Source organism: Ictalurus punctatus, chromosome 17 (assembly GCF_001660625.3).
Source record: "Ictalurus punctatus breed USDA103 chromosome 17, Coco_2.0, whole genome shotgun sequence".
NCBI classification, from domain to species: domain Eukaryota; kingdom Metazoa; phylum Chordata; class Actinopteri; order Siluriformes; family Ictaluridae; genus Ictalurus; species Ictalurus punctatus.
The window spans coordinates 20,478,395-20,504,069 of NC_030432.2; the positions used below are offsets into that span (position 1 = coordinate 20,478,395).

At 40.2% G+C, this 25,675-nt stretch overlaps 1 protein-coding gene and 1 long non-coding RNA gene across 6 annotated transcripts in view; one reads left to right on the top strand and one right to left on the bottom strand.

Annotated features, from left to right (window-relative positions):
- The window catches only part of tep1 (telomerase-associated protein 1), a 39,080-nt gene that overhangs the window by 8,891 nt on the left and 4,514 nt on the right, over positions 1 to 25,675 (top strand). For all 5 annotated transcript variants that reach the window (XM_017491261.2, XM_017491262.2, XM_017491260.3 and 2 more), the window contains 42 exons: positions 59 to 168; positions 273 to 351; positions 676 to 859; positions 1,871 to 2,090; positions 4,163 to 4,315; positions 4,650 to 4,721; positions 4,831 to 4,952; positions 5,527 to 5,604; positions 6,207 to 6,353; positions 7,295 to 7,586; positions 10,974 to 11,095; positions 11,946 to 12,059; positions 12,419 to 12,536; positions 12,844 to 13,032; positions 13,140 to 13,327; positions 13,570 to 13,711; positions 14,300 to 14,479; positions 14,576 to 14,668; positions 14,859 to 14,991; positions 15,234 to 15,393; positions 15,942 to 16,075; positions 16,219 to 16,307; positions 16,393 to 16,507; positions 16,686 to 16,730; positions 16,853 to 17,060; positions 17,276 to 17,396; positions 17,499 to 17,623; positions 17,969 to 18,068; positions 18,167 to 18,322; positions 18,951 to 19,169; positions 19,297 to 19,353; positions 20,092 to 20,224; positions 20,398 to 20,628; positions 20,892 to 21,049; positions 21,349 to 21,456; positions 21,690 to 21,794; positions 22,378 to 22,504; positions 22,785 to 22,864; positions 23,120 to 23,243; positions 23,591 to 23,721; positions 24,476 to 24,597; positions 25,187 to 25,327. In XM_017491261.2, the coding sequence (XP_017346750.2) occupies positions 59 to 168; positions 273 to 351; positions 676 to 859; positions 1,871 to 2,090; positions 4,163 to 4,315; positions 4,650 to 4,721; positions 4,831 to 4,952; positions 5,527 to 5,604; positions 6,207 to 6,353; positions 7,295 to 7,586; positions 10,974 to 11,095; positions 11,946 to 12,059; positions 12,419 to 12,536; positions 12,844 to 13,032; positions 13,140 to 13,327; positions 13,570 to 13,711; positions 14,300 to 14,479; positions 14,576 to 14,668; positions 14,859 to 14,991; positions 15,234 to 15,393; positions 15,942 to 16,075; positions 16,219 to 16,307; positions 16,393 to 16,507; positions 16,686 to 16,730; positions 16,853 to 17,060; positions 17,276 to 17,396; positions 17,499 to 17,623; positions 17,969 to 18,068; positions 18,167 to 18,322; positions 18,951 to 19,169; positions 19,297 to 19,353; positions 20,092 to 20,224; positions 20,398 to 20,628; positions 20,892 to 21,049; positions 21,349 to 21,456; positions 21,690 to 21,794; positions 22,378 to 22,504; positions 22,785 to 22,864; positions 23,120 to 23,243; positions 23,591 to 23,721; positions 24,476 to 24,597; positions 25,187 to 25,327 (5,725 nt within the window). The remainder of the gene's footprint in view (positions 1 to 58; positions 169 to 272; positions 352 to 675; positions 860 to 1,870; positions 2,091 to 4,162; positions 4,316 to 4,649; positions 4,722 to 4,830; positions 4,953 to 5,526; positions 5,605 to 6,206; positions 6,354 to 7,294; positions 7,587 to 10,973; positions 11,096 to 11,945; positions 12,060 to 12,418; positions 12,537 to 12,843; positions 13,033 to 13,139; positions 13,328 to 13,569; positions 13,712 to 14,299; positions 14,480 to 14,575; positions 14,669 to 14,858; positions 14,992 to 15,233; positions 15,394 to 15,941; positions 16,076 to 16,218; positions 16,308 to 16,392; positions 16,508 to 16,685; positions 16,731 to 16,852; positions 17,061 to 17,275; positions 17,397 to 17,498; positions 17,624 to 17,968; positions 18,069 to 18,166; positions 18,323 to 18,950; positions 19,170 to 19,296; positions 19,354 to 20,091; positions 20,225 to 20,397; positions 20,629 to 20,891; positions 21,050 to 21,348; positions 21,457 to 21,689; positions 21,795 to 22,377; positions 22,505 to 22,784; positions 22,865 to 23,119; positions 23,244 to 23,590; positions 23,722 to 24,475; positions 24,598 to 25,186; positions 25,328 to 25,675) is intronic.
- Positions 18,218 to 18,997, bottom strand: LOC128635283 (uncharacterized). The gene is made up of 2 exons (XR_008398226.1): positions 18,898 to 18,997; positions 18,218 to 18,315 (listed from the first exon to the last, which is right to left on the bottom strand). It is a non-coding gene; the product is annotated as an uncharacterized LOC128635283 (long non-coding RNA).

The window sequence follows — 25,675 nt, forward strand, 5'->3', positions numbered from 1 at the left end:
CTGACCAATCAGGATCCAGAATTCAAACCTGAATTGAAGTGCACTGTGTGTTTTGTAGATAATAACTCTCTCCCGTTCATGGCGATGCTGAGGAACCTGAGGAACATGATCATGCAGGGCATCAGCCAGAAACACCACGACAAGATCCTCAAACGACTGAGCTCAAAGGTCTCTCTCTCTCTCTCTCTCTCTCTCTCTCTCTCTCTCTCTCTCTCTCTCTCTCTCTCTCTCTCTGACACACATTAATGAGGTGTGTGTGTGTGTGGTTTCAGTCAGCTGTGATCCAGAGCCGGCAGCTCCCCTTCCGCTTCCTGTCAGCTTATAAAGTCATCATGGAGCTCAACAATTTCGGTAAGAAGTCCAGTCTCACTTTTCAGGAAGTGTCCTGAAGTGCACTCAATGTACTGTACACTTGTTCTGAATGAAACACAGCCATAGTGATGGTGATAATTCTGTGTTAATTCTGATAATTTTATGGAATGTGGTGATAAATGATGAAATAAAAGCGAATCTGCATTGTTTTAATCAGATCGTCTTTGAATGATCGTCAACACTGCACTTGACCTCGCTCTTGATCAACTTGATTTTTAACTTTTTATTTAATCCACCTTTTTACCAGTCCATTTTTTGTTACTTTAACTCCTCATGCTCTTCGTGTGTTTTGCTCTTCTTTAGGCAGTGTGAAGGCAAAGACCAGGAAGGAAATCCTGCGTGGGATTTTGAAAAAGATACCAAAGAGTAGACACTGTAGACGCACCGATTGGCCGACAGCGTCCCGGCAGAGGCTACGGGCTACACTTAAGGCTCCTTTCGTCCGTGGTGTCTATTTCTCGAAGCTCGAAGAGCACCAGAAAGCCGGGTCTGTACATAACACTGATTGTTCGCTAAAATGTTCCTCTCTTGATCTTTTAAAAAATAAATAAATAAATAATAATTTTCTATATATATATATATATATATATATATATATATATATATATATATATATATATATATATATATATATATATATATTTTGATACTTGGGTTTCTTTGATGTACTGCTACAGGTTATTGGTATGAACGATCACCAGGGGGCACTGTGGGCTCAGTAGAGATTGCATGTTTCACGGCTTTATTTGGAGAAGATTTCTTGCCAGAAAAGAAATCACACTAGCGGTGAAAAATGTATAACTCAATAAACAGGTGGTGCATTGATGACAACGTGTCACACTGAAAAGCAAAACTTTCACTGCATTGCTCTTACATCACTCACTTGGTCCTGCCTTCCCACAGTTTGAAGCTGCATTAATTCAGATATACTATTGAAAACCCTATTAAAACTGCCTGCTAACACCTTAGCATTGTCCTGGAACATGATGGTAACCTAGCAACGGCTTAGCAACCAACTGACACATTAACCCCCGTGGCTAACTACACATTAAACATTAAACTGTTTGTTTTACAACGTTTAAATCCTATATCAATGAAACCTTGTAGTATCATTCAGTAAGCTCTTTTAGTGTCTTTAGTGGGTTCTGTCAAACAAAATACATCCATTAAACCCCTCAAACTTCCCATCCCCTCCACCCCCACTTTAATATTATTGGCTGTTTTGGGTAGATTCATAAAATATAATCTGAATTATGTCCATTTCAGTTCCAGGTTGTTACTTGACAAAATGAAACGTGGAAAATTCAAGGGGGTGGATGCTCATGTACTTTATATAGAGAACAGGGAATAGTTTCAGACACAGCGAATCAAGTGCATAATGTTTTAGTGAAGAAATATAGTGTGCAGTGCATGATTAAACATGAAAGAAAGCATTTTCCAATAGCTTCCTGATAGACATCTTATGTCTCTCTCCTTTCTTTTTCTCTCTGTTGCTCAGGCCGAGACGGTGCACTCCAGAGCTACTGCAGCGTTACTGTCAGGCCCTGGACAAAGCCGTACAGATCTCCTGCAGGCACAACATCCCTCCTCTGTCTGGACACACAATCATCATCATCGTCAGAGACTCTTTTTATTTTGGTGGACCGAAAGGGGCTGATTTCTGCCTCCCACCTGAGTCTTCAGATGGAAACGTAGAGAACGCAAACCTCTCCGCTTCGGTGAGGAAAAATAAGGACAGTCTAACCCTGACTTAGTGTTAATGCCAAGAACTCCTTTTATTTCCAAAACCCAAGCCATACATACATAGCCTAAAAAAAATTCAGAACGTATAACAAATATTTCTGTTATATTATATAAGTGGGAGAAATATGTATTGAACGTGTCAAGATTTGTTTCAGTAAATATATTTCCGATGAGGCTATTCACATGAAATTTTCACCAGACATCACTATTAACTCAAGAAATCCGGAAATATAAAGAATCCGCAACATTAAAGTCCATAAATAAAGTTATGTGTAATAAAATGGAAAGACACAGGGAAAAAAGTTTTGAACATGCTAAGAAAAAGCAGTTCTCCAAGGCAAGGTAAGGCAAGGCAAGGAATCAGCTGAAATCCATAAGTAATTATACCCCTTATCTGTGCAAATTAATATCAGCTGGATTAGTAAATTGATGGTCTATAAAAAGGCTTTTCGTTACCAAGGTGTCACACAAGAAACATCTCATGATGGATAAAAGCAAAGAGTTCTCCCAAGACCTTTGCAACTTTATTGTTCCAAGACATATTGATGGATTCGGATACAAGACGTATTTCAAAACTTCTGAATCCTCCAGGAAGCACCATTGGGGCCATTATCAGCAAGTGGAAGCTCACTCCGTCATCAACCGGCCATGAACAGGAGCTCCTTGCAAGACTTCTGACCAGGGAGTCAGAAGAATAGACAGAAGTTTAGCCCAAGAGCCAAGGACCACTCGGAAAGAGCTCCAGAAACACTTGGAGGCAGCAGGTGCCATGTCACTGAGAAAATAATAGGCGATGCATTCCACTGCTCACGCTCACCCCGCAAGACTCCATTACTAAAGAAAAGGCATGTCGAAGCTTGTTTAAAATTTGCTACAACTCATTTGGACAAGCCTATGAAACACTGGGAGAGTGTAGTCTGGTTAGATGAGAGCAAAATTGAACTTTTTGGCTGTCATACTACACACCATGTTTGGAGAAGAAATGGCACTGCACATCACCCTAAAAACACTATACCAACAGTGAAGTTTGGAGGTGGAAGCATCATGGTGTGGGGCTGTTTTTCATCACATGGTACTGGCAGACTTTATATAATTGTAGGAACGATGAATGGAGCTCTTTACCAGAAGATTCTTGAGAAGAATCTGCTGCCATCCACCAGGATGATGATGAGACGTGGGTGGACTTCCAGCAGGACAACGATCCAAAGCATACAGCAAAGGAAACTCTCAGTTGGTTTCAGAGAAGAAAAAAAAAAGGTGTTAGAATGGTCCAGTCAATCACCTGACTCAAATCCAATTGAACAAGATTTAAAGACAATATGTTTAGAAGAATGGGCAAAAAATCACGCCTGAATAATGCAGCCCATTAATTTCTTCACACAGGAAGCGTTTTGAAGCTGTCATTACAAACAATGGCTTCTCCACTAAGTATTAAATACATTTCAGTTAGCGTGTTCAATACCTTGCCTTACCTTGCCTTGGAGAACTGCTTTTTCTTAGCGTGTTCAATACTTTTTTCCCGTGTCATTTCACTTCATGACACATAACTTTATTTATGAACTTTAATATTGGGAATTCTTTATATTTCCGTATTTCTTGAGTTAATACTGACGTCTGGTGAAAATATCATGTGAATAGCCTCATCGGAAATATATTTACTGAAAGAAATGTTGACGCATTCGATGCTTATTTCCACTACTGTGTGTGTGTGTGTGTGTGTGTGTGTGTATGTGTATGTATATATATATATATATATATATATATATATATATATATATATATATATATATATATATATATATATATATATATATATATATATATATATATATAATGTAGGTACTGTACAAAAGTCTAAAAGGCACCATAATTTGTATAATTCAGCAGTTGAAGTTTTGCTGTATGTCCTTGTAAACCTGAAACATCAAAGCATATGGTCACTCACAATCTGTTTGGTCGAACACACTTTAGTTTTAAATTTACATGATGAGGAAGTCCAGCACAGAGGACACACGACTTAGTTAGTCCTCTGGCTCTGTGTTTATAGTCGACTGAGGTGGCGTTGCTCCTGGCCATGATGATCGGCTACTGCAGCGAGCACACACAATTCCTCCTGGAAGACTGCGAATGTTTTCTTGAAGTCCAGATCGAGTCAGGTGGGCTTTTGGAGAACGTGAGGAGAATGACCAAGCTGCTCTCGGTCAGTCTTTATGCTTCAAATATTTGTGTATATTCACATCCGAGAAATGTTTTTTTTGTCTTATAGTCTGGTATAAAAATCTGACTTGACTACCAAGAACTATTTTTTTTTTTTTTTTTTTTTTAATTTTTATTAAATTATAACATTTTTTAAAGACATATATACTTAATTGTGTTTATCACAATTCCAGGAAATGGGTAATTACATTGACATTGAGTCAAAATCAGAAATGTTCATGTTTGTGCTGTTGTAGATGATCGTGGAATGCTGAAATGTTTGCGTTCACGTTTATTCTAACAACATTTAATGACTTTTGGTGTCTTCTGTCTGTCAGGAAGTGGAAACTTCATCTCAGAAGATAACGCTCAATAGCTTCTTCTTAAAGCTTCTTGAGGAGAAATCAAAGGTCTCTGATATGAACCCTAATATTTTAAATACTTTCAAATGACCTTTTGTTAAAATATTTTCTATCCGTGTTTGTGTGGGGTTTTTTTTGTTTGTTTTTTGTCACTCAGGTGGATAACATCATCCTGCTGAGTGGCTTTGGGACTGATTGGACGATATCTTCGGCTCTTGACAGATTCCAGAAACTCTCCATCAGCGAACCTTTAGTGGTGAACATTGTAATCAACCAACTGTAAGTTCTGTTCAGTTTATGGTTCGTAGAATACATAAATACATTGTTGAATATGTATTCCAGTGTACGATATGTACTGGAATACAGTGACAAGCTTTAGCAAAATGTTTCATTTTAAATTGAGGTCACGAAGTTCCTAAACCTTATTTTAATCTGTGGTTGTAACACCGTGCCATTATCTGTTTTTATATCTGTTGCCTGGTTTCACATATAATGTCCATATATTGCAGATATATATAGTGCAAATCGGAAAGTTTTAAGTCGTAATTGGGGTAGGAATTTGGCAAAACCTGGCAACCCTCCCCACAAGCCTCTGTGAGTGGTTCTTTAAAGCTCAACATTTAAAGTAAAAACCTTTTGTTTCCCCTCGTTTTCTTTGATCCCGATGCACACACTTAGTCTGAAGCATTCTGTAAAGCTCTCTTAAAACAATAACAACAAACATTCAATGAATATTTTTGGTATCTGTATTTGTTTTTATTTAGGACGTCATCCGTTCTTTCCGATGTATGTATTTGTATTCATTTCACTCCTATTTGAATCATCTCTCTCCTTGATTTTATTTTATTTACAGTAGCACTAGCGCGTACACAGATCCCAAACGCAATCCTAAAACAGTGACCCTGTACGGCTTCAGTGAGCAGATCATCAGGTAACATCACTTTTCTCTGTAAAGTGCTCGATGATCCCATACACTCATGATGACTGCATGCTATATTTACAAATATAGATTAATGACCCGTGGAATGCAGTGTGAACAGGAGTGGAGAATATTTACTGAGAAATTATACTGACGTGAACGTATAGATTCTGTGTCAAAATCTCACTCGGTTAAACGTTTACCAAAATTATGTGCGTGTATAATTAATGCGTATGTAAATTCCATCAATGCACATCTGTACGGGAAAACTCACGTCTGTTTGGAATGTGTGTAGATTTAAGTGTCAAATTTTTCACAAGTTTAAAAATGCTCAGGTAATGCAGTTATTCAAAATCAATATTAATAATGAGTGTAGTAAGTGGAGTTATGTACTAAATAACAGTAAAATAGCAAATAGTTTTAATAATCACAATTGCACATGTGGGATAAAATGTAGGTGATGGGGTGTGGGTGTAAATGTGAATCAGAGGTACAGATGTGCCTATATTATTGTATTGTCTTGTGTTGCATTGTGATTCTGTTGACTCGATATATCAACACACTGTTTATATGTTCACTGGTGAGTTGATGATTAAAATATTTTCTTCCCGCAGGTTCATTTCAGAACGCGGTTCCTCCAGACTTTTGGATCACGTGGAGCAAATCGACAAACTGCACAAGATTCCTCCTCCAACAGGTTCTATTGCAAAACCAGAGAGAACCAATGACATCATGCCCCTGCCTGCAGTTCCCAAACTCCGGTACCTCCATACACAACATAATTAAAAATATCTATACATGTATGCTCTGTTCTGTAAAAAAGGCGCTTTTAAATATGAGACTGTGCGCATGAAAAAAAGTGCCAACGTGAAGCTCCAAAAAATTTTAATATTGGGAAATAGAACACGGTACTAAAGAAAACAAGTTAAAAAAAGAGTAGTAAGTAGTAAAAAAAAAATAAATTTTTTTTATATATATATATATATATATATATATATATATATATATATATATATGGGAAAAAGGAAAGTGTAGTGAAAGTGTATGGCTCAAATAAAAGGCAAAAAGTTAGAAAAAAGAATGAATAGTGTAGGACATATGGCTGAAATTAAAAAAAATCGGAAAACGCAGATATTAGTCATGGAAATAAGGCTCAAATAAAAATTGAAAAGGGAAAGGGTAGTGAAAGAAATAAGGGAAAAAAATCTATAAAAGAGGAAAGTTAATTTAAGGAAATAATGCTAAACTAAAAAAAAGTGTATAAGAAAGAAGGGGAAAATATCTGAAAAACGAAAGGGTAAAGAAAATAACTTTAAATTTATAAAAAGCCTCAAAAAAGAGAAAAAAATAATGAAAAGGGAAAAGTAGTGAAGAAAAACTCTAATTCCTTAAAAAAAAAAATAATTTATTTAAAAAATTTTTTTAATTAATTATTACCAGTAATTAGGTTTTGTTGCTTCATGTTTGAATCAATATTTTTAATCATTCTTCTTGAAGTTTTAATTCCTTTTAGCACAAAACCATTTCCATACATTTACAGTTATATTTTAAAGAAATGACATAAAATAAGATAAAGAGATTAGTTATAATAGTAATTATAAAGCTAATTTTATTTTATATAGTTTATGTTTCTCTGAAAGTTAAAGAGAGACTGGGGCAGCAAGACATTAATGCTTTCACGGCTTCCTCTTTCCGTTGTCAGGTGGCGTGGCGTGCGCGTCTTCATCTCGTCTACGTTTAGAGACATGCACGGCGAGCGAGACGTCCTGGTCCGCAGTGTTTTCCCAGAGTTACGGCGGCGAGCGGCTCCCCATTACCTCCACCTGCAGGAAGTGGACCTGCGCTGGGGCGTCACCGAGGACGAATCGGCACGAGCCACTGAGATCTGCCTACAGGAGGTCTGTCGCTCCCAGGTGCTGTTGGGAATTCTGGGAGAGAGATACGGCCTGGTGCCGCCTCGGCCCTCGCTGCCTGACCTGCCTCACTACAGCTGGGTAGGAAATATTTATTAGTAATTTATTAATTACTTTCATGAATTAATTACTAACCATTTATTCACGTTGTATTATTTATTGCAGTGATATCCAGTAGTCTGTTGTCTGGTCACAAAATCGCATTTTTTCATTCTGTATCTTTTCAGACTTGTGAAGTGTTGGGTGTAGATAAATACATTACAGCTGTATAAAGTGTATAAATATTCTTTTGGCTTGATATTTAATGCTTTCTACTGAATATGGTTGTCCTTATAAGTACAAAATACATTTTCTTTTATTTAAAAAAGAAATCTTGAATAAAAAAATTGACAGAATGAAGAACAGGAACCAGAACTGAGAATAAATAATATATCTAGTTTTGCTTTACAGTGCTCTCCACTAATATTGGCACCCTTGGTAAATATGAGTAAAGAAGGCTGTGAAAAATTGTCTATTGTTTAACCTTTTGATCTTTTGACCCCCATGATGGTGACTAAAAAGACTGAGAGAACCTCACCCGGAACAATGGTCCCGGGACCCACCCCTGGAGCCAGGCCTGGGGGTGGTGTTCATCGGCGAGCGCCTGGTGGCCGGGCGACCTACATAACCTGGCCGGGCTCAGCCCGAAATGCCTGCGTAGAGTCGCCTTGTGGGCCTAACACCCACAAGGTGAAGGGTGGGGGTCGGTGTGATGCCAGATTGGCAGCCAGAGCTTGTGGAGGAGGTGGAAAGGTACTGACTAGATATAGCTGGTCTCACCTCCATGCATAGCATTGTCTCTGGGACCAAACTTCTCGATTGGGGGGTAGTCTCTCTGCTACTCCAGAGTGGACCTCCATAGTCATAAAGCTGCAGGGGTAGATGAGATTCGTCCAGAGATGATGAAAGCGCTGGACAATGTTGGGGTGGCATGGCTGACGCGCCTTTTCAATGTTGCGTGGAAGGCGGGTTCAGTTCTACTGGATCAGTTCTACTGGGGTGGTGGTCCCCATCTTCAAAAAAGGGGACCAGAGGGTGTGTTCCAACTACAGAGGGATTACACTTCTCAGCCTCCCTCGTAAAGCCTATGTCAGAGTGCTGGAGAGGAGACTTCATCCTATAGTTGAACCTCGGATTCAGGAGGAACAATGTGGATTCCATCCAGGCAGTGGAACCGGGGGGGGTCGCTTATGCGTGCCATCCAGTCCTTTTATTCCCAAAGCGAGAGCTATGTCCGTATTCTCGACTCTTGACTCTGACAAGGGTGCGTCTTGTCCACACTGCTGTTTGTGATTTTCATGGACAGGATATCAAGGCGCAGCCAAGGTACAAAGTTTTACACAGTTTGGGGGCATGGAGGTGGCATCACTGCTGTTTGAGGATGATGTGCTTCTTGCCCATCTGACTGTGATGTCCAACATACACTCAAGCTTTTTGCTGCCAAGTGTGAAGCGGCTGGGATGAATTGGAGTGACGGAAAGGGGGAGCGTGAGATTGACAGGAGGACTGCCGCAACATTTGCAGTATTGTGGGCACTGTATCGGTCCATGGCGATGAAGTGGGAGCTGAACCCTTGGACAAGGCTCACGGTTTACATGTCAGTCTACCTCTCCATCCTCACCTATGGTCATGAACGTTGATTAACGGCCTAAATGACGAGATCGCAAATGCAAGCGGCGGAAATGAGGTTTCTTCACAGGGTTGCTGGACTCACCCTTAGGGATAGCCTAAGAATAGCCTCGGCATAGAGTTGCTGCTTCTCTGGATCAAGGGGAGTCAGTTGAGATGGTTCAGGCATCTGGTAAGGATGCCACCCGGGAGGCTGCCTGTACAGAACTACCGGGCATGCCCCACTGGGCAGAGACACCTCTGGGGGTTATTGCCAAAAAGGTCTATTTTGGTTTCATCTGACCTTAGAACCTGATCCCATTTGAAGTTTCAGTAGTGTCTGGCAAACTGAAGACGCTTGAGTTTGTTTTTGGATGAGAGTAGAGGCTTTTTTCTTGAAACCCTTCCACACAACTTGTGGTGATGAGTCGGCTGTGGCTCAGGTGGTAGAGTGGGTTGTCTACTAATCATAGGGTTGGCAGTTCGATTCCTGACCCATATGTCTCCACATGCCAAAGTGTCCTTGGGCACAATACTGAACCCCAAGTTGCTCCCGATGGCAAAAGTGCCTTGCATGGCAGCTCTGCAACCATTGGTGTGAGTGAATGGGTGAATGAGAAATAATGTGAATGAGAAGGTTAAAAAAGCACTATATAAGTGCAGACCATTTACTACTTACTTTCTGACCCCAATACGCAACTAACCTGCAATTCTCCAGCTGTGATCCTTGGAGATTTTTTGGCCACTTGAACCGTCCTCTTCACAGTGTGATGAGACGATATAGACACACGTCCAATTCCAGGTTGATTCATAACATTTCCAGTTGACTGGAACTTCTTAATTATTGCCCTGATGGTGGAAATGGGCATTTTCAATGCTTGTGCTATTTTCTTATAGCCACGCCCCATTTTGTGAAGCTCAGCAACCTTTTGCAGCACATCACCGCTATATTCCTTGGTGTTACCCATTGTTATGAATGACTAAGGGAATTTGGTCTATGTGTTACCTCATATTTATACCCCTGTGAAACAGGAAGTCATATTTGAACAATTTCCTGTTCCTAGTCACCCAGGTGTACTAAAAAAAAAAGTAAAATATCAATGAGAATATACTTCAAATATTTATTTTCTCATATGAATTCATAGGAGTGCCAATAATTGTAGCACACCTATATTTAACAAAGACAGATTTTTTTTTTGATAAACCTGTGTTTTGTTTGCAATTGTTTGATATTTGCCTGAGATTGCATGTTTAATATTGATAATTGATGAGAGCAGAGTATTTTAGTGAATTTGTTTAACAAACCATCAAAAGGTTAAACAATAAATACAATTTTCACAGCCTTCTTTGCTCATATTTACCAAGGGTGCCAATATTAGTGGAGGGCACTGTATATAACATCATATCAGCTCCTTGTTATAGTGTTGTCAGTTTTAAAAAATAACTAAATGACCCAATTTGTTGAAAAAAGTGCATTTTTCTGTGTTGATCTCTAATACAGCAGTCTAATAGTAAAATTTATTTTTAACTGATCACAGAATACCATCATACAGATCCCATCAAAAATGCATAGCAAATATGATTTTTTTATTTTATTTTTTATTTTGTGCATTCTTTTTAAGCACTTTTATAACCTTCAACAACGCCTCATAAAGCACAGAGAAGCATATCCTGTATAAATAGTAAAAATAATAAAGGTATTTTATAGTTATTATTCAGAACAGTTGTTCACAGACATTATGAATGGACTAGTGTTGGAATTATATTGCAGTTTTATGTGACATATTTAAAGATTTATAGCGTTATATTTCTGTGTGTTAGTTGAAGTCGGCTCCTGACGGTCTGTCGGTCACAGAGATGGAGATTCGTCAGTTTCAGGCCGTGTTTCCTGATTCTGCTCAGAGCCGCATGTTCTTCTACTTCAGATCTCCTCAGCTGCTCAGGTACGGACTCCCCTACTAACCTTCTACACTCAGAGCACCGGGACTGGATCACGACTTTGTAAAGATGGGCTTTTCTAACTCTGTACATCACTCTGAATATACACAGCACGCTTTAATTCTTTATAGCTTTATATCAATGGTGAAATATCTGAAGTGCAGCAATATATTCGATTTATTAAGTATGAATTTGGTACAGAATGAAACACTGTGTCATGCTGCTGTAGGAAAATTAACAAACACAGGTTGCTGAGATGAAGTGGTGTTACTGATACCATCCTGAAATTGATTATTTTCTTATAACAGCACATCCTGAAGAGTTTGCCATTGGCCAACGATTGCAATTTTTTAATTAATTAAAAAATGAAACCTCATGTTTTGTATCTGTTTAGAATAATAATTGTTGTGGAAAGACCATGAGACAGTTTAGTTCCTTTTACATTTATAGTTACATTTATATGTTGTGGAATTTTGTACTGTATCTTTAAAATTGCAAAACAAGAGTTACTGCTTTTTTCCTGTGTTAAATTATTTATTTTTGCAGACATTATGTAAACTGATCATTAAATAGTTTTTCCCATTTTTTTTTTTCTTATTTAAATGCAACATGACCGTTTTGCTGGAAGTTTCTTAGTAAACCTGTATGTCATGATACATATCCTGTATTGTGGAAATGTCTTCGAGAATCATAATATCCGTATATATTTTGTCATACCTACTGTTCATCTCTTGCTGTAATTATTTACTGGTCAGTTTTTGTACAATATATGTATCTATGGTAGTTGATTTGAAAAGCATCCAGTTACTCTTTTTATGCATGAACGTATTCTATTAATTATACATTTTTGTTTAGCTCTGTGCCTGAGGCTTGGAGAGACAACTTTGCAGCTGAATCAGGGGAAACTGCGGCTAAAATGGACGAACTGAAGGAAAGGATCAGGAACAACAACTTCAGAGTGACGGAAAAGTAAGTTCTGGATCCGGATAATTTATTATATTCGGTTTGTTTAGTAAATACGGTCTGTCATGTTTTATGTTCATTCTCACCTGGTACACTCGGAGAAAGACACGAGATTAAAATGCGTAACTGTAGAAGACAGTTTATAGAGGATGTTATTAATACATCAACAGTCAGAAAGGAGTTACGATTAGTACTTTATTCATGCGTCATGAGGTATTATTAGAGATGATTAAAAATGCCTACAGAACACCGTTACTAAATGATTAAAAGTTATATATGTTAGGAATGATGTTTTATGTAAAAGAGCTTCATAGAAAGTGTTACGTTGTTATGTACCGCGTGTTCTTCTCTCTGTATCCCTGTAGTTACCCGTGTGAGTGGGGCGGAGTCGTAGACGGAAAGGCGTACATTAAAGCTCTGGAGGATTTTGCAAAGGCTGTGATGGAGGATTTGTGGTCTGCAATACAGAAGCTTTTTGTGGAGGTCAGGCATCAGATAATTTTACTTTAATACAGAGAGTTTAGTTTTGACAAGTACAGAGGCCACACCCCTTTTTCTAGACTGAGAGGCCACACCTCCTTCACAGAGACTGACACAGAGGCCAAACTACCTTGCTTGTGATTGACAGGTAGAGAAGCCATGCCTCCTTCACTGTGACTGATAGACAGAGAGGCCACACCCCTTTTGCCAAGCCAAGCACCTTTTTACTGTGAATAACGGCTGTATGATCAGACGGCCACCATTTTACCATCCTCAGTGTTTGTGTTTCCTCTTTTGACTTGCCGCTCAGGAATCGGACGAGGCAGATCTGACGGCAGAGATTAAGGAACAGGAAGTGCACCAGGATGCTCAGCTCCGGCAGTTTTACGGCAGAGCGAAGCTGCTTTCAAAGGCAAAAGTGAAAATCGAAGAATGTCAGCAGAAAGGTGGGCTTCTGTTGGTGGAGGGCGGGGCTGGAGTCGGCAAAACAGCTTTCATGGTAATAGTTTACGTTTTATTTATTGCATAGGCCAACTGACAGAAACATGTGTCCTACATGTCACAGTCACGTCTCTTTCTTTTTCTCTCTCTCTCTCTCTCTCTCAGGCTGCATTGGCTCATGTACTCCAAACTCCAGCCAAGATGAAGAAAGCACCCATGTGTGATGTCATATCCTACTCCACAGCTGCTAGCCAATCAGCTTCAGGGGTTGAGCCCCTCCTCCGCTGCCTGGTCCAATGGCTGAGGAAGAGGAAGCAGCAGGAGGAAGATCTTCCATCCAGCACACCTTACAGGTGAGGGATGTTTACTCTTCCTAGCAGGCTGTGTATACATGCTAACCATGTTACATTTGGGTGGAACGTATCAGGAAAATTTGCAGTTTTGTTGTGTTAATATGTTCCATCAATTTGAGATAAATAAAAATAAATAGTGAGAGTTCATCTCCGGCAACAAGAGTTCTGTACCTTTTTTTTTTTTTTGAGAGTAAATAGATATATTTACAGGAACGGAGAATAAATGCAGTGTGTATTAACAGAGACCTGCTGTCAGAGTTACGCTCGCATCTGAAGGAGGTGAAAAAAGGCCGATCTCTGGCTTTACTCATCGATGGTGCAGATCTGGTGCACGATTCTCGAGGGCAAAGAATTTCCGAATGGATACCACAGCACGTTCCTACGGTAATACATGCACATGTTAATAGAGTTTACAGATATCTAGGGAAATATTATGTAGGGAATAAAATACTCTGTATCGTGCTGTTATAGTAAAGTAATGAACAATTGGGTGTGTGATGAAGTGGAGTTACTGTCCTCCTTCCCAAAGTTGGTCATTTTCCTATAACAGAATGTCCCCAAGTGTTTTATTCCTCTTACACCACAGCAATTTCCCAACAATTAAAATGTATATTTAGAAAAAAATGACAGGGCATACTTTATACCTGTTTATAATTAGATCTTAAGATGTGAAATGTCTGAAAGACAAGTTCACACTTACGTTATAGCAGCTATAAACAGTCCTTCCCTCACCAGCCAAAGAAAAGCACACCGCTTGTCATGTTACCGAGAATCCGTAAAGTTAACTCCTCTGTACTGTGACCATTAAAAAGAGCTGACGCTGGCGACTCTGTCTGGAAATGTTAAAAAGCGGATATTTTGACATTTATTTTCATCTGTTTAATGGTATAGTGAACACCGAACATGCTCTGGTCAATTGGCTACACTGATGATTCTATTCAACGTTAACTTTTCTACTCGTCATCCTCCCAGGGTGTGTGCCTGGTCCTGAGCGTCACTACGGATTCTGCTCTCCACGACGTCATCAGCAAAAATAAAAGCTGCACGTTGTTTCCTCTGGGCCCGTTACTGCTCCCGGACCGGAGAGAGATCGTCCAGAAGGAGCTGAGCGTGTACGGGAAGAAACTGAGTGATTCTGCCTTCAATAACCAGGTCTGATTTCACATTACAAACTAATACGAGTATCCGAGGAAAACTAAACTGCACAAGTGTACCGATATGTTTATCCTCACGTGTTTGTACCTGCAGCTCCAGACGCTGCTGATGAAGAAGGGAGCCGTGAGTCCACTGTATCTCCGCTTGGCCTCTCAGGAACTCAGGAACTATGCCTCGTTTGAAAAGGTGAACCGTGACTCTGATGCTAGTTTCTGCACTTTTTCCACCACACACACACATTTCTTCCAGAGCTATGTTTTGTAGCGAGAGGACGTCCGAAGAATTCTTTTACGGTGTGCGATTTTTGTCTATGATGTAAAAATCCTGCGGAAACGTGTACAGTGTAAATCAGACTTAAACCACGTGTCATTTCCAGATGAAGGAGAACCTGCAGTGTCTCCCCGTGTCTCTGTGTGAGCTGATTCAGCACGGCCTGATCAGGCTGCAGTCTCAGTACGGAGGAACCGGACTCAACTGGACCTTGGCTGCTCTGACCGTCAGCTCCAATGGTGCGAATGACCATCATCATCATCATCACTAATACATAATAAACACAATGTTTGTGGACAAGTATGAGTTTGTTCTGGTTCAGAGGGACACGGTTTACATTTTTCCAACACCGAAACTATCTAAACATTAAGAAGGTTGAAATGTTAATGGGTTGCTTGGGGACGAAACGTGCGTTATATCTTTAACATCACACACTATTTCAGTGGTATTAACATGTTTTCTGTTGCTCGTCCCTGCACAGGTCTAAAAGACAGAGATCTGCACTTCCTGTTGAACCTGTGCACTGACCTGAGCTCCACACATCCCCTGCTGACCTGGCAGGAAGTGATCAAACTTGCCAGGAACCCAAAAACCCGAGTGCCCATGGCCACGTTCTCCCAGCTGGCTCGCAATCTACAGAGGTAAACAACATGCTGTGACAAATGAGGAATAGAACAGGGTACGCTCTTATAATGGTGCTCCAGGAGAACCCTTAATGGTTCCTTGTCGAACCCTACGACACTGTTTTTCCTTTCAGAATCGGTTCCGACAAAGTAAAACAGTTTTAAGAATCTAACAATGCTTAATTATCCACTGAATTCTCAAATAAACTTTCCTCTGCACTCTTAGGAAATCTAGAACTGTTAAAAGTTCTGTGGCTGTCCCTCTGGTGGAACCCATAAAGGTTCTATGTAGAACCTCTGAGTGTTTCCCAGTCCAAAACTGTTCCAAGTAGAACCCTTTTAGGGATGATAAGAACCCTTAATTATCCTGTATTCTTGGGAAATCTAGAACCCCTATGGTCTCTTCAGTTGTCCCTCTGGGGGAACCCTTAACGGTTCTATGTAGAACCCTGAAAACTCATTTATCTGAAAGAGTTCCAAGTAAAACCCTTTTAGGATGCTAAGAAAACCCAGTGTACCTTTAAAGAACCCCTTCTTGAACCGTGTTCTGAACTCTTCTGCCGCAGTCTGATCGGGTCATCTCTGTCTGTGGAACCGGAACAGTCCTTGGTTCTCACCAATCCGGATGTGAAATCAGCGTTTGAACGACTTTACCTCTCTGATCCGGACGACAGAACCAGAGCGCACATGATTCTCGCAGGCACGACAACATTTTATTTTAAAGTATTCACAAAGCATGTAGTAGTAATAATAATAATAACAACAATAATAATAATAATAATAATAATAATAATAATAATAATAATAATAATAATAAAGTGTGTGTATGATGTCTTTTCATAGCTCACCTGTGGGTGCGGTCAGATCCTCACGGACATGACACGTTCCTGCACTGTGACACGGACACACTGACGCAGCTTCCTGCTCATCTGGTCAGTGGCTCTTCCTGCTGACGTACACACTTCACCTTTCCCGTGATTACAGAAAATCTCACCCTGTTGATATTTTCATCTCCAGATGAAATGTGGTCAGCGGGAGCCGATGCACTTCCTGCTGTGCAGTTACTACTTCCTGTACGCTAATGTGCGTCATGGACTCCTGCGCAGCCTCATGGAGAATTACGTTCTGTATGGTAAGGTTTTAAAACAATGCAACATTCTTAAGAGTTTTAAGAGTCCTGTATCACTATGTGTCTTTAACGTGGAGGCAAAAAAAACTTAAATGTTATAAATCAGAGATAAAACTGATATTCGGAGGCATCCACTTGACACCACCCCTCACTGATTTGTTTTCCTCACTTTTTTATTTAGAAAAGTGGACTGAAGAGGACAAGCCACACTGTCCTGAGGAAGACGGTACGGTCATCCTATATATTAATAGTAGGATATCAATACGTATTTATAATTTGATTTATTAAGCTATATACACTCGCGTATCAAATTTGATGATTTAACACCCCACCTCGTCATCTCCACAGACTGCTCAGAAGAGCTCGTGGCTTGTCACTCGTTCCTGAAGCGCCACGCCCCTCTGTTCTCCCATTGGCCAGCTATGTTTGTGCAGCAAGCCCTGAACGAGCCAGACGCCTCGGCCGCTCACGCCTGGGCTGAAAGTGTAGTGAAGGAGGGAAATATCCACGCTGTCAGATGGATGAACAAGTCCAGAGAATCCCAACAGGAAGCTAGGTAGGAATCCGTCTGAGCTCTCTGTTTCACACCACTTTATTAAAAAATGAACCTTTTTTTTTTTATCCAATAATAGTTTTCCACTCGGTTTTTGTACTTTTGTCTTTTTGACTATAGTGGAAGATTTGCAATGTACACTTTTTTAAATATTAAAAGAAAATGTTCATTATTTTTAAGGACATGTTTTTTTTTAAAATTCATTTATTTATGTGCAGTGAGCTGGTTTCCACATTTCAGTGGACTCCGTCCTGTGTGTCTCTGAGTCCTGCGGGAGTTCTCATGGCGGTGGGGACGGAACAGGGTTCTCTCCACCTCTACCACACACACACCAACCAGGTCACAGCTACATCTCCTTCCTTAACACCTGTCTTTCTCTTATGTCATCAAATGCTTTTGGGGAAAACTCCTTGCGTTTTTGTCCTCCTTCTATCACAACAGGAAGTGAAGTCACTGGTCAGTAACTGTGACGGGATCTCGGGGTGCGTGTTTCTGGATGAGAGTGTTCTGTGGACGACCTCGTATGACGGTCAAGTGGAGGTGTGGAACGTTAACAGCGGCTGCAGGTCAGTGTTTTAGAAAAAAACAAAACAACCTCAGCAGTTTGTGTCTGTCTGAACATCTGTCTGTGTGTCTCTCTATCTGTTTGGTCAACTGTCTGTTTTTCTTAATGTCTTTCTGTCTGTCTGGATGTCTCTCTGAACGTCTAGATATCTAAACGTCTGTCTGAATGTCTTGTCAGGACGTCTGTTAGTTTGGACATCTGTCTGTTAGTTTGGACAATTGTCTGTCAGTTTGGACATCTGTCTGTCTGTCTTTTTGAACATCTACCTGGACTTTTGTCTGTTTGTCTGTCTTGATGTTTAAAAATCTGAAAATAATGTTGAATGTCTCTGTGGGGTTTTCTGTAGGACGGCCCACCTGACCGCTCACTCCAACAGGATAACAGGATGTGATGTCAGCTCAGACAGGAAGCACTTCGCTACTGTTTCCTTAGACTTCACTCTAAAGGTCAGAATAATGCACATTTAAAGTTTGTTGTATAGCATAAACATTTTATTTACTCTGTGTGTGTGTGTGCGTGTGTGTGTGTGCGTGCGTGCGTATAGGTGTGGTCCTCCCAGAAGGGGAAGGAGGAGGCATCTCTGCTGAACCCATCCCCTCTGAACTGTGTGACCTTTGACCCTGAGGGGAGTCTGGTGGCGGTGGGCTGCTGGGACGGAGCAGTGCGGGTGTGGGACTGGATCAAACAGGAGAACTGCATGGTGAGGAGGAAACAGGAAGTGAACAGAGAATTATGGGTATTGGAGTCTTGATTATCAACCTCATGTTAATCAAAGGTCTCTCTCTCTCTTTGTCTCTCTTTCTCTCTCTCTCTCTCTCTCTCTCTCTCTCGCTCATATTCTCATCTGTTTTCCCTTCTCTCAAATTCTCCTATATATCTGTCCCCTCTCTTTTTTTCTCTCTTTCGTTTCCTCTCTCCCTCTTTCTCCCATTCACTCTGCCTTCATATCTGTCTTTATCATACAACTCTCTCCACCTTTTCTCTTTATATCTCTCTTCTATATCGCTGTTTCTCTTTCACTCATCTTTTTTTTCACTTCCTCCCTTTCTTTTCCGTTTTTCTTCTTTTTCCCCTCTTTCAATCTTTTTTTCTTTCTCTCTCTCTGATTCTGTTCATCATCCTCCATCCTTCATTCTCTTTTATATCATTCTCTCTCTTTTAATTTGTTTCACTTTTGCCCTCTTCTGTCTCATCTGTATCTTTTCTTTTCCATTTCCTGTCGTTTTTCACTCTCTATTTGTCTCTTTTCCATCCTGTATTTTTCTTCCGGATCACCTTATTCTTTCTGTATATCTTTCTCTTCTTTCTCTCTTCCCACTCTCTTCCAGACTCTGTCAGGCCATCAGTGTTCAGTACGCAGTGTGTCGTTCTCTCCGTCCTCCTCTTTCTCTCTCCTCTGTTCAGGGGCGTTGGATGGAGAGATGAGGTTGTGGTCGGTTCCCAGCTCGTCCTGTGTGTGGCACTCTCGTGCTCATTACGGATCCACCGAGGCTCTTCACTTCCTCTGTGATGGAGAGTCACTGCTCAGTGCTGGACACGACGGCATGGTGAGAACACACACACACACACACACACACACACACACACACACACAAAGTAAAAGTGTGTATTACTGCTATACTCTAAAAAGTGTGTGTGTGTGTGTGTGTGTGTGTGTGTGTGTGTGTGTTTCAGGTGCAGCTGTGGTCTGGAGGTCTGGGACGCTCGGTTTCCATGTTGGGGGAGGAAAAGGTACTTCACGTGTTAATGAGAGAAACATACTGTTTATCTGTCTCTCTATCTGGCTGTCTCTCTCTGTCTGTGTGGATTATGACAATGATGATGAAGAAGGTGATTATGAGGATGATGATGGGGTAATGGTGATGATTGTGGTGATGGTGATGTGGATGATGAGGATAACGATGGTAATGTTGATTATGATGATGATGGGGTAACTATGTGATGGTGATAATGGTAATGATGATGGTGATGATGGTGATTATGATGATGGTGATGATTATGAAGATGATGATGATAGTGATGATGGTGGGGATTATGAGGGTGATGAAGATGATTATGATAGTGGTGATGGTGGTGATTATGAAGGTGATGATGATAGTGGTGATGATGGTGGTGATTATGATGGTAATAATGATGATGATGGTGAAGGTGATGATTATGATGCTGCTGCTGCTGATGATTATTATTATGATTATGAGGATGACGATGATGATGGGGTTATAATGGTGATTGTGGAAATGATGATGGTGAAGGTGATGATTATGAGGATGGTGATGTTGATGATGATGATGATGAAGGTGATTCTGAGGATGGTGATGTTGATTGTGATGATGATGATGATGATGATGAAGGTGATTATGAGGATGGTGATGTTGATTGTGATGATGATGATGATGATGGTGAAGGTGATTATTATGAGGATGATAGTAATGGTGATGATGATGAGGATGATGAACTCCTCCATAACAGAAGCTGTTGAGATCCTCGGGGTCCAGACACGCGGTGGTGTCTGAAGATGTCGCTCTCTGTGTAGCTGTGAACGGTCACTATGCTGCTGTGGGTTACCATGGAAACGGACTTAAACTATACAACATACAGTCAGGTACACATTGTGTCCACATTGTTTGTGTCTTGATTTTTAATGGGAAAAAATGTATATGTTGATAAATATTTCTATAATATTTTAAATAGTTCTGCTAAAATTCACCTTCAATAGGTTATGTGTGAAAGAGGATATTTATTTGCCTGTGTGGGTGTGTTTTGTGTGTGTTGTAGGTGGCTGTGTATGGTCCAGTGAGAACCTGCACGTGTCCATGCTATGTGCGCTCTGGCTGAAGGCTGCAGCAGACGATCTCCTACTCTGCGGAGGTTTTGATCAGCGTCTGCGTTTGTGGAGGAAGCAGAGAGGACACGAGGACGCTCTGACACTCACAGGAGTCTTCGGTGTCCAGAAAGGCGCTGTCCTTGCGCTGAACCAGAACTCCACTCACGTCGCCTCTGCGTCAGGTCAGTACGCCAAAACTCTGAAACTTGGCAGTTGGTCAGCATTCTGTAATAACAGTGATGTTCTCAGAGAAACAAATCACGCTTTAACTTCAAGGTGGTTTCATTACACCACTCTGTTATTGATTATTTTCCCATCACAGCACGACACGGAGTGTTTCGTTCTTTACATTGTCACATATCAGTGTTCTCACGTCACGCACCTCGAAGGAAAAAATGATCAGTGTTGAAGCTCGCTGGATTTAATCCTGTGTTTGATCACTCAGATGACTACACGATCGCGTTGTGGCTGAAGAGAGATTTGACCTCTGACCCCTGGGTTGAACCGAGAGCAGTGAGTGTTCTGAGGGGTCACAGTGGAGGGGTCACGTGTTTGGCCTTTAGTCCGGAAGGAGATCAGCTGCTGTCAGGAGGAAAAGACAAGGTACAGAAACATTTAAGCACAAACCAGGACACACATGCACATGTGTACACACACACACACACACACACACACACACACACACACTTTTACATTAGGCTCTGTTCCAAATGTGTTACCACCCAGAAGTTGATTATTTTCCAATAACAGCACTTCCCCAAGTGTTTTATTTCTCTTATACCGTGCAGTTTGGAACAATGACCTTTTTTTAATATTTATTAAAGAATTACATCATACTTTCTGTAGGTTTTTCGTTTTTTTTTAATCTCAATATGTATTTAATAATGACGTGTTTGTGTCAGGCTCTGATGGTGTGGAAGATAAACTCCGCTCCTCCGTCTCTCTCTCGCGCTTTACCACACTGTCATGGAGACTGGATCACTGGATGCGCCTGGACTCCATCTGCCGTGGTGAGTGGGTGAAACTTTAACGCTCATTCCTGGGAAATTCAGCTGCAGAAGTATTGGCACCTTCCATAAAATCACTTCATGTAAATTGTAACGATATACGGATTACTCTTTATTATTATTTTAACACCCTTATAACACATGAATAAGCACTGAACAGTGTAATTATAGAGGTGTGTGTGTGAGAGCTTAAATCAAGGTCTAAATCATGTTAATTCAGTTTAATGTGTCTGTAGCTGAGCTGCTCTAACGACTGCAGACTGCGAATGTGGGACATCCAGACAGGAAGTTGCATCAGAGAAGTCTCGACTGCGTCCTCTGTGGGCACGCTGTGCTGCTGGGTGAGTCCACAGGCGTGTCCCAAACTGAGCCGTCTGTCTGTTAGTCTTATCCTTCCGTCTGTCTGTCTTTTTATCTTTCTCTATACCTCCCTGTCTGTCCATCTATCTATCTATCTATCTATCTATCCTCCTTCTTTTGTCTATCTTCCATCCTTTTCTATCTGTCTGTCTTTCTTCTTTTCTATGTTTGTCTATCTTTTTGTCTATGAGTCTGTTGTTTTGTTTATCTATCTGTATGTCATTCAGTTTTTCTTTCATCTCTCTCTCTCTCTCTGTCTGTCTGTCTTTATATCTGTCTTTCTGTTCGTCTGACTGTCTGTTTCCATCTGCTGTTTTGTCTATCTTTGTCTTTTAAGCCATCTTTCTATTGGTCTGTCTTTCTACCTGTCTGTCTGTACTTATATCTCCCTGTATATCTGTCTTTCCATCGGTCTAGGTATCTGTCTATCTATCTGTATATCTACAATATCTTCTACTGTTTTATATTGATTTTTAAAGTGTATCAGTGTGTATAAATATATATATATATAGTGTGTGTGTGTGTGTGTGTGTGTGTGTGTGTGTGTGTGTGTGTGGGCTGCAGGAGGACTATGTGATGTTGGGTTCTAATGATGGACAGCTGACAGTGTGGAAATCTGATTTAGGAGTAATTACTGAGATCAAAGCCCATCTTTCCCGCCTCAATCACATCACCATCATCTCTAAACCAGGTTACACACACGCGCACACACACACTATACAAAACGGAGATCACTTAAGCAGAATCAACAAACAGACAGGATGCGATCATGTTTCTGTAAGACACGATATATCACGTTCCAGTTATTTACACACAGATGTAAAAACTCAGTCATTACCCGCTAATTCTCTGCAACACATTCACGTGCTGAAACCACAAGTCTCGGCTCTCGAGTCTCATACCTGAACCATAAAAGGTGACTGAAATTCCCATAAAGTTATTGTTTGTTAGTTTTATGGATGTATCCGTAGGACTGGTGGAAAATCCCGAGGACGTACTGATCACTACGGCGTCTGACGATGGATCTGTGAAGCTCTGGCAACCGCTTCAGGTAGAAACCATCTTTATATACGACTTGGATACGATGATTAAACCTGATCATGAGAAAAGAAAAAAGAAATCAGTAAACTGTGATGAAAACACGTCGTGATAGACGAGATCAAGCTAAGGTTTATATTATTGCACTTGTTATTATTTCTTCAGTAGCAGCTCATTAACAGGGACTTAACATAAATGGATTAAATGTCTCTCTCTCTCTCTCTCTCTCTCTCTCTCTCTCTCTCTGTGCGTGTGTATGTGTCTGTAGGTTGAGCACCGTAGCACTCTGGTTGGTCACAGTGGTAGTGTTCATGCTTTAGCGAGCAGCTCTGGTCCACACTTCCTCACTGTGTCTGAGGATCGCAGTCTCAGAGCCTGGAGCATTAATACAGGTGTGCAGTGTCTTTTTTTGTTTTTTATTTTTGTGGTTTTTTTTTTGTTTTTTTTTTACTGTTTTTATTTACATTTGTCTTTAATTTATTTATTCATTTTCATATGGTTCATTTACATGTGATTCATTTACGTATGATTCATTTACATGTGATTCATTTTCATGAGATCAACTTTTAAATATTAAAACATTTCCACACAATATTGGAAAACTTCAAGTCACAGCTTTACCTCTGAGTGTTACAAAACGCTGACACTGGAGACTCCTTCCATAAAGGTTAAATACATGTCTCCTTACTGAAAACTTCACCATGTCAATGATTGTGTGTGTGTGTGTGTGTGTGTGTAGACATGCCTCCCAGACAGATGGAGAGTGTGAGTGCGATGTGTTTCCTGGAGCTGCAGGATGTGCTGGTGTGTGCTTTCAGCTCAGGCAGACTGGAGATGTGGCAGCAGCTCAAACTCCGTTACTCCAATAAGGTGAATTTAACAATGTGCCGTGTTTACAGTTAACCTAACGTAACGAACTACATGTCACGTCATTACGGGTCATGTTCAGAGTCCACGCATGACTTCAAATGTCACGGTGGGAAAAGTCGGGTTACATGTCTGCTTAAGTGGATTTTCTAGCTGCTCTATTCAGATTATCAAAATCACCTGTGTGTAGATCACGCCTCTGAGGTTACGAGATTTTTTTTCCTTGAGTATTTAGGTGTCTGAGGCAAGGTTTTATTAACATGAAGACCACTGCTTTTAAACACATTCACTTTATGCTTCAGGAGTAGAAAATGTGGACTGAAGAAGCAGACAGATAGACAGACTGAAGTAAAGAAACAAGCATATAGATGGATAGATATCTCGATGCATGCTTCTGTCTATCTCTCTGCCTTTCATTTTATCTGTCTGTCTATCTACCTGTCTACCTTTCATTTTATCTATCTGTCTGTTTATCTGATATGAGACAGTATCTTCTCCCTCTTGTTAATATTGTCATTTTATAGTATGTGGATATGTTTAAAGAGCCTCTCTCTCTCTCTCTCTCTCTCTCTCTCTCTCTCTCTCTCTCTTTCTCTCTCTCTCTCTCTGTCTCTCTCTCTCTGTCTCTCTCTCTCTGTCTCTCTCTCTCTCTCTGTCTCTGTCTCTGGGATCATGGTAAGAGAAAAAGTTGCTCTTTAAATAACAGGGTGTGTGTGTGTGTGTGTGTGTGTGTGTGTGTGTGTGTGTGTGTGTGTAGCTCAGTGATAGCTGTATCACAGCAGTAAGCAGTTTGCCAGATGAGCAGTTAGCGGTGGGCTGCAGTGATGCTTCAGTGACTGTGTGGAAGCTTGAGGGAGACTCACAGCAGTGTATCACAGGGTAATAACACACACACACACACACACACACACACACACACACACACACACACACACACACACAGGGTAATAACACACTGAGATGATGATAATGATAATAATAATGATAATAATAATAATAATAATAATAATAATAATAATAATAATAATAGAGCACTTTCTGTGGTGGTAGATGAAAGCTCAGTTCAGTCACACAGTAAAGTGTAATATTATAAGAAGTTATGTAACCGAAGGATAAAATAAAAGATGAAGTAAAAATCTCTGTGTAAAGATCTAAAACTACATTGAATACAACAGAATGAACTGTATATAGACTAAAATAAAATGTAAATAATTTTAAATTAATGTAATAAAAATTTATGAACCATAGTAAAGTTTTGTTAATTATTTTTGGTAAAAATAGTAGAAAAAAAGTAGATTAATAAAAGTAACTAAAATAATACGAAACTATAAACAACAAAACAGGGTAGGAAATTTTAATTTAAAAATGACAAATGTAAAAGATAGAATTTTTATAAATGAACTTGTAAATGGACTGTATTTTCTGACTGATTTTATTATTCAACTTTTACATTTTTTTTTAATTTCAGTCTTTCTAAAGTTTCCTCGTACACTCTGCCAAGCAGCGTGACGTACCTGCACTACTGCACCACTCTGCTGGGAGTGTGTGTGGACTCCATCATCATCGACATCTTTCCAACTGTACGCGGAAAACACCGAAAAGAGAATAGGTATGCACACACACACACACACACACACACACACACACACACACACACATTTTGCACCATCACATAGGCTTAGCATCTGTTCATAAATAATTATAAGCCTTTTAGGAGATTTTACTCTAAGACTGTATTTACATCACGGGTCTCGATGGAGAGTTCTGGTATTTTGAAACAGATCTGCATTTATAAAGCTCTGTGCAAACGTCTTAAGCAAATGTCAGGAAGTGCTTTTAAAGCAAAGATTAAATTAAACATTTCTACACACAAAAAAAAAGTACTCTGCTTTAAAGAGAAGTGAACCGTAATAAACTAAGAATTAGACAAGTTTTTGAGAATGATTGATGGGTTCCT